This window comes from Chiloscyllium punctatum, chromosome 39, assembly GCF_047496795.1.
Source record: "Chiloscyllium punctatum isolate Juve2018m chromosome 39, sChiPun1.3, whole genome shotgun sequence".
Lineage (NCBI taxonomy): Eukaryota > Metazoa > Chordata > Chondrichthyes > Orectolobiformes > Hemiscylliidae > Chiloscyllium > Chiloscyllium punctatum.
The window spans coordinates 69,811,375-69,825,993 of NC_092777.1; the positions used below are offsets into that span (position 1 = coordinate 69,811,375).

Below are 14,619 nucleotides of genomic sequence, written 5' to 3' on the forward strand. Positions count from 1 at the left end.
CCCTCGTGTTAACAATTTCTGCCCTGGGAAAAAGTCTCTGGCTATCAACTTTCTCTATACCTCTCATTATCTTGTACTCCTCAATTAAGTCCCTTCTCTTCCTTATTTTCTCCAATGAAAAAAGTCCGAGCTCAGTCAACCTGTCTTCGTAAGATAAGCCCTCCATTCCAGGCAGCATCCTCCTCTGAACCCTCTCCAAAGCATCCACATCTTTCCTATAATAGGGCGACCAGAACTGGACACAGTATTCCAAGTGTGGCCTAACCAAAGTTTTATAGAGCTGCAACAAGATCTCACAGCTCTTCAAACTCAATCCCCCTGTTAATGAAAGCCAAAACACCATATGCTTTCTTAACAAATCTGTCCACTTGAGTGGCAATTTTAAGGGATCTATGTACCTGCACACCATGATTCCACTGTTCCTCCACACTGCCAAGAATCCTGTCTTTAATCCTGTACTCAGCTTTCTAATTCGACCTTCCAAAATGCATCACCTCGCATTTATCCAGGTTGAACTCCATCTGCCACCTCTCAGTCCATCTCTGCATCCTGTCAATGTCTCGCTGCAGCTTACAACAGCCTTCTATACTGTCACCGACACCTCCAACCTTTGTGTCATCTGCAAACTTGCTGACCCATCCTTCAATCCCCTCATCCAAGTCATTTAATAAAAATTACAAACAGTAGAGGCCCAAGGACAGAGCCCTGTGGAACACCACTCACCACAGACTTCCAGGCAGAATATTTTCCTTCTACTACCACTCGCTGTCTTCTGTTGGCCAGCCAATTCTGCATCCAGACAGCTAAGTTCCCCTGTATCCCATTCCTCCTGACCTTCTGAATGAGCCTACCATGGGGAACCTTATCAAACGCCTTGCTGAAGTCCATATACACCACATCCACAGCTCGACCCTCATCAACCTTTCTAGTCACATCCTCAAAGAACTCGATAAGGTTTGTGAGGCATGACCCTGCCCCTCTCAAAGCCGCGTTGACTGCATTTAATCAAGCCATGCTCTTCCAGATGGTCATAAATCCTATCCCTCAGAATCCTTTCTAACACCTTGCAGACGACAGACGTGAAACTGACTGGACTGTAATTGCCGGGGATTTCCCTATTTCCTTTCTTGAAGAGAGGAATTACATTTGCCTCTCTCCAGTCCTTAGGTACAACTCCAGTGGAGAGCGAGGATGCAAAGATCTTCACAAGTGGCGAAGCAATTGCATTTCTCATTTCCCAAAGCAGCCGAGGACAAATCTGGTCCGGGCCTGGCGACTTGTCAATCTTAATGTTTGTCAAAATTTTCAGCACATCAGCTTCCTCCATCTCTATCCATTCCAGCATGTACACCTGCTCTTCAAAGGTTTCATTCACTACAAAGTTCATTTCTTTCGTAAAGACAGAAGCAAAAACTCATTTAGGGCTTCCCCTACCACCTCAGACTCCACACACAAGTTCCCTATGTTATCCCTGATCAGCCCTACTCTTTCTTTGATCATTCTCTTATTCCTCACATACGTGTAAAATGCCTTTGTGTTCTCCCTAATCCGTTCTTCCAAGCCTTTTTCGTGCTCCCTCCTGGTTCTCCTCAGACCATTTTTGAGCTCCTTCCTCGACTGCCTGTAATCCTCTAGAGCTGAGCAAGACCCCTTGCTTTCTCCACACCCCTTGCATAAGCTGCCTTCTTTCTTTTGACGAGAAGCTCCTCCGCTCTCATCATCCAAGGTTCCTTTATCTTACCCATTCTTGCTCCTCTCAGAGGGACATATTTATTCATCACTTTCAACAACTGTTCCTTAAGCAGTCTCCACATGTCTGTAGTGCCTTTACCATGGAACAATTGCTTCCCGTCCATGCTTCCCAACTCGCATCTGATAGTATCATAGTTTCCTTTTCCCCAATTAAATATCCTCCCATTGTGCCTCCTTCTCTCCTTCTCCCTAGCTATGTAGAATGTGAGGCAGTTGTGGTCACTATCACCAAAATGCTCTCCCACTGCAAGATCTGACACCTGTCCTGGCTCATTGCCGAGCACCAAATCCAAAATGGCCTCTCCCTTCGTCGGCCTGTCAACGTACTGAGTTAGGAAACCCTCCTGAACACACCTTACAAAAACAGCTCCTTCCAAACCATCTGCTCGAAGGAGGTTCCAATCAATATTGGGAAAATTAAAGTCCCCCATTACAACAACCCTACTACATTCACACTTTTTTTTCTAAAATCTGTTGTCCTATGCTTTCTTCAATCTCCCTGCTGCTATTGGGGGGCCAGTAGTAAACCCCTAATGAGGTGACTGCTCCCTTACTGTTCCTAATTTCCACCCATACTGACTCAGTAGGCAGACCCTCCTCGACAATGGTAACTTCTGTAGCTGTGATACCCTATATCAACCCTCAATTTAAAGCTATGTCCCCTCATGTTAGCCATCACCATCCGAGGAAAAAGGCTCTCAATGTCCACCCTATCCAACTCTCTAATTATCTTGAATGTCTTAATTAAGTCACCTCTCAACTTCCTTCTCCAAAGAAAACAACCTCAAGTCCCTCAGCCTTTCCTTGTAAGACCTTCCTTCCATACCAGGCAACATCCTGGTAAATCTCCTCCGAACCCTTTCCAAAGCTTCCACATCCTTGCTAAAGTGCAGTGACCAGAACTGTGCACAATACTCCAAGTGCAGCCAGAGTTTTGTATAGCTGCAGCATGACCTCATGGCTCCGAAACACAATCCCTCTACCGATAAAAGCTAACACACCGTATGCCTTCTTAACAACCATATCAACCTGGATGGCAACTTTCAGGGATCTATGTACGTGGACACCAAGATCTTTCTGCTCATGTACACTGTTGCTCCTTCCAAAGTGAATCACCTCACACTTTTCCACATTAAACTCCATTTTCCACCTCTCGGCTCAGCTCTGCTTATCTATGTTCCTTTTATAACCGCCAACAGCACTATCCACAAACTTAATAACCCATCCTTCTATGCCCTCATTCAGGTCATTTATAAAAATGACAAACAGCAGAGATAATTGGAATTTTCAAAACTGAGAATGATGGACTTTGGTTAGGGTATGGAACACTGACATGGAGTTGAGACCTAGATTAGCTCTGATCTGATTGTCTTCCATCAACTCCCTTCTTGGTCATGATAAAATGTGGGCTGAAGGGCCTCCAGTAATTTTGTGGTAAGCTTTGTTGCAAGTAATTATGAACATATGTTGGCAGTTTACTGTGTAAATTAGTACCAGTTTTTATCATATGATATTGTAAATCTCTGACATGGCAATTGTTTATGCTAATGTCATGCTGTTTATAATTTCCAGAGAGCCATGCATTCAAAAAAATGGAATTTCAACCAGCAGATTCAAAAAAGTTTTTCAATACAGTGAGGAAAGAGATGGCACTACTTGCTACAGCACTTCCTGATGGCATCATGGTGAAAACCTTTGAGGATAGAATGGCAAGTCTCTAAGTCAGTCTCCCACCAGGGCTTTCAGAATTGCATGGAAATAGCTACCTCAATGCTTTAAATACCAGTCTTATTTTATGAAAACATTGACTAAAGTGTGTGGTGAGGAAGAATGCTGGTGAAAGCTAGCCTACTTGAGGCTTTATCCCCTGACTTGTTTCAATATATTGTTATTGGGAGTTATCTGGTAAATGTCGAGGCCAATAACTTATTTTCTTTCCATAGGATTTGTTCTCTGCTTTGATCAAAGGCCCAACACGCACTCCCTATGATGATGGGTTGTTTCTCTTTGATATCCAGCTTCCCAATGTTTATCCTGCAGTTCCACCGCTTTTCCGATATATTTCTCAATGCAGCGGCCGTCTCAACCCTAACCTGTATGATAATGGCAAAGTCTGCGTGAGTCTGCTGGGTACCTGGATTGGAAAGGTATGTGGCTGTTGATGAGGATCTAGGCATTTGTTAGCAATGTGTGAATAGTTTTGCTGGGGGATTCTCAGAAAACAAATCAGCCTAAGTCCTATTAGATTTTCTTTCTTTTATTATGGTCTTATTGTTATTGACGTTATTACTGGACAAGTCAGATCTCAAACTGAAATGTTGCCGATTAGCTTTTAACAATAAAACTAAAGTTTATTAAGTAAAAGAAATGAAGACAAAATTAAACAGACCAAATTATACACATAATATGCTTTGAGATTTGAAACACACAGTAGAACTATGTTCCAATTAATCTTTTTTTAAAAAACCTCTTCACGAATCCATGAAATGCCCCTTGTGCCCTACCCAAATCATCCTTGCACAGTACTGACACCAGAAAGGGTTTTTGAATACCTTGATTAAACTTATTTAATTGTGACTTCAACTCCCAATGTGGAAGATCTGTTAGCCTTTTCCTGGAGTTTCATGCACCTCAATTTAAATAATCTCCGCTTCAAATAATCTCTTTAAGGGTTTTATCCAAACATTTTTGATCTGGGGCGTAATGTAATCTTAGCGTTAACAAGTGTTGCTATCTCCTTGCTCTCTTAGGAGCGCTGCTTTTTCCATCTGTCTTTGTCCAAGGAGTTCTGCAGAATTAGCCTGTCCAAAACTGGAACTAATATTGAGAGGTCTCTAAGTTTACGCCAATCTTAAAGACAAATCCAGAAATTTCTCTGGTAACAGAAATCTTTTAAGCAATTTTTATGCACACTCAATGTGCATAAGTGCCACCACCATCACCACAGCCTCTTGTCCACCATTATTTCTGAGTGAAAGCAAAATACTGCAGGTACTGGAAATCTGAAACAGACTGCTGGAGAAACTCAGAAGATGTGGCAGTATCTGCGGAGTGAGAATCAGAGTTAGAGTTGAGTTTAGTTCGTGACACCTCTTCTTCAGGAGAGTTGTACTCTGGGAATTCGGGGAAACTTGTGAGATGGATCAGAAACTGGCTGAGTAAAGGGTAGTGGTAGAAGGCTATTCAAATGACTGGAGGCTGGTGTTCTACAGTGTGCCACAAGGATCAGTACTGGGACACTTATTTGTTAAACACTTAAATGATATGGATGAAAATGTGGGGACACTGCTAAGCAAGTTTGCAAATTACACCAAGATTAGTAGAGTGGTTAAAAGTGAAGAAGATAGTTTGTAGGTTACAGGAAGTTCTAGATGGGTTGGGCAAATGGGCAGGTAGTATTTAACCCTGAAAAGTGTGAGGTATGCACTTTGGAAGAAGAAACAAATGACTGAGTATTTAATGAGTGGCAGGACACTCCGTACTTAGAATAACAGAGGGATTTTAGGGTAATTATTCACAGATCCATGTAGTTGGCAGAGCACATGGGAGTAGGATACTTAAAAAGGCATAAAGGATACTGGCTTTCGTCAAGTTGTACCATAGTGTATAAGAGCAAGGATGTAATGTCCGAGTTGTACAGTGTGTTGGTTAGGCCACAGCTGAAGTTCTAGTGACTTCACTACAGGAAGGATGTGATAGCAGTAGAGGGGTTACAGAGGAGGTTCACCAGGGTGTTGTCTGGGATAGAGAAGTTGAGCTTTCAGGAGAGACTGGGTAGGTTTGGATTGTTTTCTTTAGAGCAGAGAAGTCTGAGGGCAGACATGATTTGAGGTATGGAGTCGAAAAGTGTGGTGCTGGAAAAGCACAGCTGGTCAGGCAGCATCCGAGGAGCAGGAGAATCGATGTTTCGAGCATAAGCGCTTCATTAGGATTTGAGGTATATAAGATTTTGAAGGGTACGGATAGGATGAGTAGGGAACAGCTGTTCCCCTTGGGACATAATCTCCTGCTTCTTACTTAAGGAAAAACTCAGAGAGGATTTGAGGGGGGAAGAAAAAGTTTTCAATTTAGAAGATGGTGGGAATGTGGAATGTACTACCTGGGGGCTGGAAACCTTACAACCTTCTTGAAAAAAAAATTTGGATGAGCACTTGAAGTATAACACTCAAAGATATGGGACAAGTGTAGGTAATTGGGATTCATGCACTTTTAATGGTAGTTATTGTGAGTGCAGACTCAGTGAACCAAAAGGCCCTTTTTGCATGATATGACTTTTTTTCTACTATGCTCGAAACACTAACTCTTTCTCTTCACAGATGCTGCCATACCTATTATTTATGAAGGCTAGTTCTCTCAAATGGTTTTAAAATAAGTCACCATGGCTACAGAGCCAGCAAGTTAAATGCCAAAACAAAACTTTGTCACTAAATTCAAATTCACATCAGAAAAAAACATTAAACATGTAATAAATCTCTCACTGTTCATATTGCTGGCTGGGCCGTCATTTCTTGTCTATCCCTAGTTGTCCTGGAGAAAGTGGTAATGAGCTGCCTCAGTAAACTGTTAGTCAATTTAGTGTAGCTATCTCCACAATGCTGTTGGGCAGAGTTCCAGAATTTTGACCTAGCAACAATGATTTTCTCCCAAGTCAGGGGTGGTAAGCACCTTGAAGGGGGCTTGTAAGATGGTGGTGCTGCTATGTAGTTGTCATGCATTTGGAAGGTGTTTTCTAAGGATCTCTGAATCTTTGAAGTGCATCTTGTAGATGGTACAAGTGCTTTGGTGTGTCAATGTTAGATGGACTGAATGGCACCACATTCACACACAATCAAGAAAATTCCTTTTTTTTTTGGATGATGTCAAACTTCTTGAGTGTTGTTGGAGCTGCATTCATCCAAGAAACTGGGGAGTGTTCAATCACACTCCTGGCTTGTGCCTCATAGATAATGGGCAGGCTTCGGGGAGTCAGGAAATGTTACTTGCCGCAGAATTCCCAGCCTCTGACCTTGGCTTCGGCTCCACTTCTCTGCCTGCTTCTCCTAACCCTTTCTCTGTAATTAAAAATTGATCTCCTTCAAATTAAATTGGTGTCATGAATTCCATTACCCTTGACCTTAAGATGGAGGGAAGCTCTTTTGAAGTAGCTAAAAATGTTTGGGCTTAGTACGCTATACTGTGACTCCTTAAAATTGAGATGATTAACCTTCAACAACCACTGGCATCTTGTTTTGTGATCAGTTTGGCTCTAAGTTTGGAGAGTTTTCCACTGATTCCAGTTAATCTAGTTTTGCTAGTGCTCTTTGATAGCACACTTGGTCACATGTGATACCTCCCCAGCTCTCTGGAATTCAGCTCTTTTGTCCATGTTTGAATCAAGGCATTAATGAGGTCAAGAACAGAGTGGCCCTGGTATAACACAAGCTGGGTGAGAGGATCTGCATAGTGGGTGAGACAAGAAAAATCGGTAGGTAGGGTAATGGCTGAGGTGCTATCACTGTCCTTCCTTATGAGCATACTGGCTAGTGTGCTTCCAACTAAATCTGTTGGACTATAACCTGGTGTTGTGTGATTTTTAGCAATAATGTAGATTGTGAGGATGGTCCTGTCACCAAGTGATCAATTAGTCATTAATGGGGTTGTTGGCACTTTACTAGTGGTGTATTGGCATTGCACCCTGTGTGAAACTGTTTTGAGAACTCTGGCAGCTTCCATGCATACTTCTAATCAGGCACTGTATGGTATATCGAGTCCCCCATGCACAAACCCCTCACCTCTTAAAAGGCTATAAACCCCTACAGCAACTCTTTTTAGTTTCTGGATGTGTATAACATCTGCCCAAGTCTCCATAAACGGCTAATTTTTCAATCCATCTTCAGGATCACCAGCGCTGGGACACACTCCACCCAGTTTTGCTTACCTTATTCATGTTTTTAATGCAGATTTTGACATGACATAAAAATAATTGAAAATCCTGGTAGATCCGAACAACAGAATGAATAAACTAAATTTATAACAAAACTTGTATTACCAAAGATATTTTAGGTATTTTTACAAAGGAGCAGATTATTGTGATACGAATTGATGTTTGATGATAAAATAAAATTCAGCTTGCAAGACAACTTGTAATTGTCTTGTCCTACATTTTGAGAACATTGGAATATTCCAATGTAAATATACAAAATAGAATACGCTATAAATATTACTTATGAGATAGTCATGGTGATTTTACATCTTTAAACCCACAGTCTCTGCTAATTCTCCAAGATTAAAGCCTATGTTGATGATGACTTGTGACAGATTTTACCTACTGTTGATATCTGGGATCTTTTTTAACTTTGTGCTATTACCCTTTGTTGTCTGCGTATTAGAAACAGTCATGTAAGACCAAACTCATCAGAGACCAGGGCTGTGACTGATGAAATAAATTTAAGTTACAATTAGTGCCATTGTGCTGTTCTTAAATTACAGGGAGTGAAGTATGTTTAGATTTCTACATCTAATCTGTTCTCTGAGGAGCTGCAAGATATAAAGTGTAGGGTGGCAGCAGCACCTTTCCATCTTGCATCTTATAGGTTGGATTTAGTCATATGTGGCTCATCATAAATTGAGTCCTGTTATTCCTGGAGACATGTTATTTTAAGGTATGTACGGTAGCACAAGGCAGAAGTGGCTGCTGGAGATCAGAGTCAAGATTAGAGTGGTGCTGGAAAAGCACAGCAGGTCAGGCAACATCCGAGAAGCAGGAAAATCTTGGGCAAAAGCTGTGGTTTTCCAGCACCACTCTAATCTTGAGCACAAGTTACCTGTCTGTCCAACCAAGGTTGATAGAAAGCATAGGCAAGACTTCTGTACTAAACCAACATTATTATTAAGCATTTAGGGAGAGCCTGAATAGGCTGGGGCTGTTTTCCCTGGAGTGTTGGAGGCTGAGGGGTGACCGTATAGAGGTTTATAAAATCATGATTGACATGTATAATGTAAATAGACAAAATCTTTTCCCTGGGGTTGGGGAGTCCAGAACTAGAGGATATAAGGTCGGTATGGATGTGTTGGACCAAAGTGTCTGTTTCTGTGCTGTACATCTCTATGACTGACTCCGACTCTAAATATAAACCATTCACATATAACACTTTAAAAGCTAAAACTCTAAATCCCTTACACACAAAAAGAGAGAAAATAAATTATTCATGGAGATAGCAAAAAAAAAACAGGAAAGTCAGTTCGGTGGGCTTTTGATTCTGAAGCTGCAACAATCCTTCTCCCCATGGTTGGTTTATCAAGAATGCAAGTTGATAAGGTGCTGGTTAAAACAAAGTTTGCTGTAAATGAAAATGTTACCTGAAAATGTTGAAGTTTTCATCTCCATCAGGATATATAAGGGATCAGTTAAAGTGTGTTTGCTTTAACGCAAGGAGTATCAGGAATAAAAGTGATGAGCTTAGAGCATGGATCAGTACCTGGTGCTATGATGTTGTGTCCATAACAGAGACATGGGTTTCTCAGGGGCAGGAATGGTTGCTGGATGTTCCAGGGTTTAGAGCATTTAAAAAGAATAGGGAGGGGGGGGAAAGAGGAGGGGGTGTAGCACTACTAATCAGAGAGGGTATCACAGCTACAGAAGCTTCCATTGTCGAGGAAGATCTGCCTACTGAGTCAGTATGGGTGGAAATTAGGAACAGCAAGGGAGCAGTCACCTTGTCAGGGGTTTACTACAGGCCACCCAACAGCAGCAGGGAGATGGAAGAAAGCATAGGTCGGCAGGTTTTGGAAAAGTGTGGACGTAGTAGAGTTGTTGTAATGGGTGACTTTAATTTTCCCAATATCGACTGGAACCTCCTTCGAGCAGAAGATTTGAATGGAGCTGTTTTTGTAAGGTGTGTTCAGGAGGGTTTCCTAACTCAGTACATTGACAGGTCGACGAGGGGAGAGGCCATTCTAGACTTGGTGCTCGGAAACGAACCGGGGCAGGTATCAGATCTTGTGGTGGGAGAGCGTTTTGGTGACAGTGACCACAATTGCCTCACATTCTCCATAGCTATGGAGAAGGAGAGGATTAAATGGGAGGATATTTAATTGGGGAAAAGGAAACTATGATGCGATTACAACATGAGTTAGGAAGCATGGATTGGGAGCAATTGTTCCATGGTAAAGGCGCTATAGACATGTGGACACTGTTTAAGGAACAGTTGTTGCAAGTGATGAATAAATACGTCCTGCTGAGACAAGCAAGAAGGGGTAAGATAAAGGAACCTTGGATGACGAGAGCGGTGGAGCTTCTCGTCAAAAGGAAAAAGGTAGCTTACGTAAGGTGGAGGAAGCTAGGGTCAAGCTCAGCTCTAGAGGATTACAGGCAGGTGAGGAAGGAGCTCAAAAATGGTCTGAGGAGAGCCAGGAGGGGGCACGAGAAAGGCTTGGCAGAACGGATTGGGGGGAACACAAAGGCATTTTACACTTATGTGAGGAATAAGAGAATGGTCAAAGAAAGAGTAGGGCCGATCAGGGATAACATAGGGAACTTGTGTGTGGAGTCTGAGGAGGTAGGGGAAGCCCTAAATGAGTTTTTTGCTTCTGTCTTTACGAAAGAAATGAACTTTGTAGTGGAATGAAACCTTTGAAGAGCAGGTGTGCATGCTGGAATGGATAGAGATGGAGGAAGCTGATGTGCTGAAAATTTTGACAAACATTAAGATTGACAAGTCGCCAGGCCTGGACCAGATTTGTCCTCGGCTGCTTTGGGAAACGAGAAATGCAATTGCTTGGACCCAAAGGACTAGCCACACTACCATACATCAAAAACATTTCTGAACTGACAGCCAGACTACTGCCACCACTAGGACTCATAACAGCACACAAACCAACAGCCACTCTCAGACAACAACTCACCAGAACGAAGGACCCGATACCCAACATGAGCAAAACTAATGTAGTGTACAAAATCCCATGCAAGGACTGCACAAAACACTACATAGGACAAACAGGAAGACAGCTAACGATCCGCATCCATGAACACCAACTAGCCACGAAATGACATGACCAGCTATCCTTGGTAACCCCACACTCAGATGACAAGGAACATGAGTTCGACTGGGACAACACTACTATTATAGGACAAGCCAAACCGAGAACAGCCAAGGAATTCCTAGAGGCATGGCACTCATCCACAGATTCAATCAATAAGCACATCGACCTGGACCCAATATACCGGCCACTACAGCGGACAGCTGAACTGACAACCGGGAGCGGCAGAGACAGGCCACTATAAATGCCGGAGGAAACAGCACAGAAGCGCTTCACAGGAGGCTCCCAAGCACTGAGGATGTCACCTAGACAGGGGACGAAACATCTGCAACACAAATTCCCAGCTCAGCGAACAGAACCACAACGAGCACCCGAGCTACAAATCTTCTCCCAAACTAGGAACAGAGGGATCTTGGTGTGCAGATACATAGATCCCTTAAAATGTCCACCCAAGTGGACAGGGTTGTTAAGAAAGCATATGGTGTTTTGGCTTTCATTAACAGGGGGATTGAGTTTGAGTCGTGAGATCTTGTTGCAGCTCTGTAAAACTTTGGTTAGACCGCACTTGGAATACTGTGTCCAGTTCTGGTCGCCCTATTATAGGAAAGATGTGGATGCTTTGGAGAGGGTTCAGAGGAGGTTTACCAGGATGCTGCCTGGACTGGAGGGCTTATCTTATGAAGAGAGGTTGACTGAGCTCTGACTTTTTTCACTGGCGAAAAGGAGGAGGAGAGGGGACCTAATTGAGGTATACAAGGTAATGAGAGGCATAGATAGAGTCGATAGCCAGAGACTATTTCCCAGGGCAGAAATGACTAACACGAGGGGTCATAGTTTTAAGCTGGTTGGAGGAAAGTATAGAGGGGATGTCAGAGGCGGGTTCTTTACACAGAGAGTTGTGAGAGCGTGGAATGCGTTGCCAGCAGCAGTTGTGGAAGCGAGGTCATTGGGGATATTTAAGTGACTGCTGGACATGCATATGGTCACAGAAATTTGAGGGTGCATACATGAGGATCAATGGTCGGCACAACATCATGGGCTGAAGGGCCTGTTCTGTGCTGTACTGTTCTATGTTCTATAACTGCTAACTTATGAAGGTGCATGTGGTCTTGCTTGCATGTCTTCATACTTAAGAGCATTTAACTGCATACTTTTTTTTTGCCATGTCATTCACTGAGCTCTTCCGAGCTTATGATTAATCAAAAGTATATGATCAACCCAGCCAAACAGCTTTGAGAAATCTAATTTAGTAATGGTAGAGGTTGTCCCTAGCTGTAGGTTATGGCACTCGAGTATGTATAAACATGTTTTTAAAATGCACTTATTTTCTGTTTCTCTTTCTGTCTCTGATATTGAGTTCCAGACCTCTACAACCCTTTGGTGAAAAGAATTGTCTTGAACTCTTATCTTCTCCTTCTGCAAGTGACTTTAAATTGAAGCCTCTAGTTATTGATTTCTCTGCTAAGGATATTGGGTTCTTACAATGCACTCTGTCTAGGTCTCTGTGGCTCTGAGATTCAGAAGGGAAAGGGGGAGAAGAGGAGAGCGCTAGTTATAGGGGACTCTCTAGTTAGAGGGACGGACAGGCGGTTCTGTGGACATGGGCGAGACTCTCGGATGGTTTGTTGCCTCCCAGGTGCTAGGGTCCGAGACGTCTCGGACCGTGTCTTCAGAATCCTTAAGGGGGAGGGTGTGCAGCCAGAAGTCGTGGTACACATTGGCACCAACGACATAGGTAGGAAGAGGGGTGGGGAGGTCATTCAAGAGCTCAAAGAGTTAGGCTGGAAACTAAAAGCTAGGACAGACAGAGTCGTCATCTCTGGGTTGTTGCCGGTGCCACGTGACAGAGAGGCAAAGAATAGGGAGAGAGTGCAGTTGAACACGTGGCTGCAAGGATGGTGTAGGAGGGAGGGCTTCAGATATTTGGACAATTGGACTGCATTCTGGGGAAGGTGGGACCTGTATAAACAGGACGGGTTGCACCTGAACCAGAAGGGCACCAATATCCTGGGGGGTAGGTTTGCTAGCACTCTTCGGGGGGGTTTAAACTAATTTGGCAGGGGGATGGGATCCGGACTTGTAGTCCAGCAAGTAAGCTAGCTGTGTGTCAGGATGTCCAAGACTGTAGGGAGGCTGTGGAGAAGGTAGCACTGACAGGGACTACTTGCGGACACAGAGATGGGCTCAAGTGTGTATACTTTAATGCAAGGAGTATCAAAAATAAGGTGGGTGAACTTAAGGCGTGGATCGGTACCTGGGACTACGATGTTGTGGCCATCACGGAAACATGGATAGATGAGGGACAGGAATGGCTGTTGGAGGTTCCTGGTTACAGATGTTTCAGTAAGATTAGGGAGGGTGGTAAAAAAGGAGGGGGGGTGGCATTGCTAATTAGAAATGGTATAACGGCTGCAGAAAGGAAGTTTGAGGGGGATCTGCCTCTGGAGGTAGTATGGGCTGAAGTCAGAAATAGGAAAGGTGCAGTCACCTTGTTGGGTGTTTATTATAGGCCCCCCAATAGCAGCAGAGATGTGGAGAAACAGATTGGGAAACAGATTTTGGAAAGGTGCAGAAGCCACAGGGTCGTAGTCATGGGCGACTTCAACTTCCCAAATATTGATTGGAACCTCTTTAGATCAAGTAGATTGGATGGGGCGGTGTTTGTGCAGTGTGTCCAGGAAGCTTTTCTAACGCAGTATGTAGATTGTCCAACCAGAGGGGAGGCCATATTGGATTTGGTACTCGGTAACGAACCGGGACAAGTGGTGGGCTTGTTAGTGGGTGAACATTTTGGTGATGGCGACCACAATTCTGTGACTTTCACCTTGGTTATGGAGAGAGATAGGTGCGCACAACAAGGAAGTTTTTACAATTGGGGGAAGGGAAATTACGATGCTGTAAGACAGGATTTGAGGAGCATACGTTGGGAGCATAGGCTGTCAGGGAAGGATGTGGTGGAAATGTGGGACTTTTTCAAGGAGCAGATGCGACGTGTCCTTGATATGTATGTACCGATCAGGCAGGAAAGAAATGGTCGTGTGAGGGAGCCTTGGTTGACGAGGGAGGTTGAATGTCTAGTAAAGAGGAAGAAGGAGGCTTACATAAGGTTGAGGAAACAAGGTTCAGACAGAGCAGTGGAGGGATACAGGATAGCCAGAAGGGACCTGAAGAAAGGGATTAGGAGAGCTAAGAGAGGGCATGAAAAATCCTTGGCGGATAGGATCAAGGATAACCCCAAGGCATTCTATGCGTATGTGAGAAACCTGAGAATGACGAGAACGAGGGTAGGTCCAATCAAGGACAGTGGTGGGAGACTGTGTATTGAGTCGGAAGAGATAGGAGAGGTCTTGAACAAGTACTTCTCTTCAGTATTTACGAACGAGAGGGACCGTATTGTTGAAGAGGAGAGTGTGAAACGGACTGATAAGCTAGAAGAGATACCTGTTAGGAAGGAAGATGTGTTGGACATTTTGAACAACTTGAGGATAGACAAGTCCCCCGGGCCTGACGGGATATATCCTAGGATTATGTGGGAAGCAAGAGAGGAAATTGCAGTACCGTTGGCAATGATCTTCTCGTCTTCACTGGCAACTGGGGTGGTACCAGGGGACTGGAGAGTAGCGAATGTTGTGCCCCTGTTCAAAAAAGGGAATAGGGATAACCCCGGGAATTACAGGCCAGTTAGTCTTACTTCTGTGGTAGGCAAAGTAATGGAAAGGGTACTGAGGGATAGGATTTACGAGTATCTGGAAAGACACTGCTTGATTAGGGACAGCCAGCACGGATTTGTGAAGGGTAGGTCTTGCCTTACAAGTCTTATTGAATTCTTTGAGGAGGTGACCAAGCATG

The 14,619-nt window shown here is 43.7% G+C and overlaps 1 protein-coding gene across 1 annotated transcript in view; it reads left to right on the top strand.

Moving 5' to 3' along the window:
• ube2o (ubiquitin conjugating enzyme E2 O) overlaps positions 1-14,619 on the top strand; it is a 162,238-nt gene that overhangs the window by 128,344 nt on the left and 19,275 nt on the right. The window contains exons 15-16 of the mRNA XM_072559038.1: positions 3,325-3,461; positions 3,696-3,899. Coding sequence (XP_072415139.1) covers positions 3,325-3,461; positions 3,696-3,899 — 341 coding nt within the window. The remainder of the gene's footprint in view (positions 1-3,324; positions 3,462-3,695; positions 3,900-14,619) is intronic.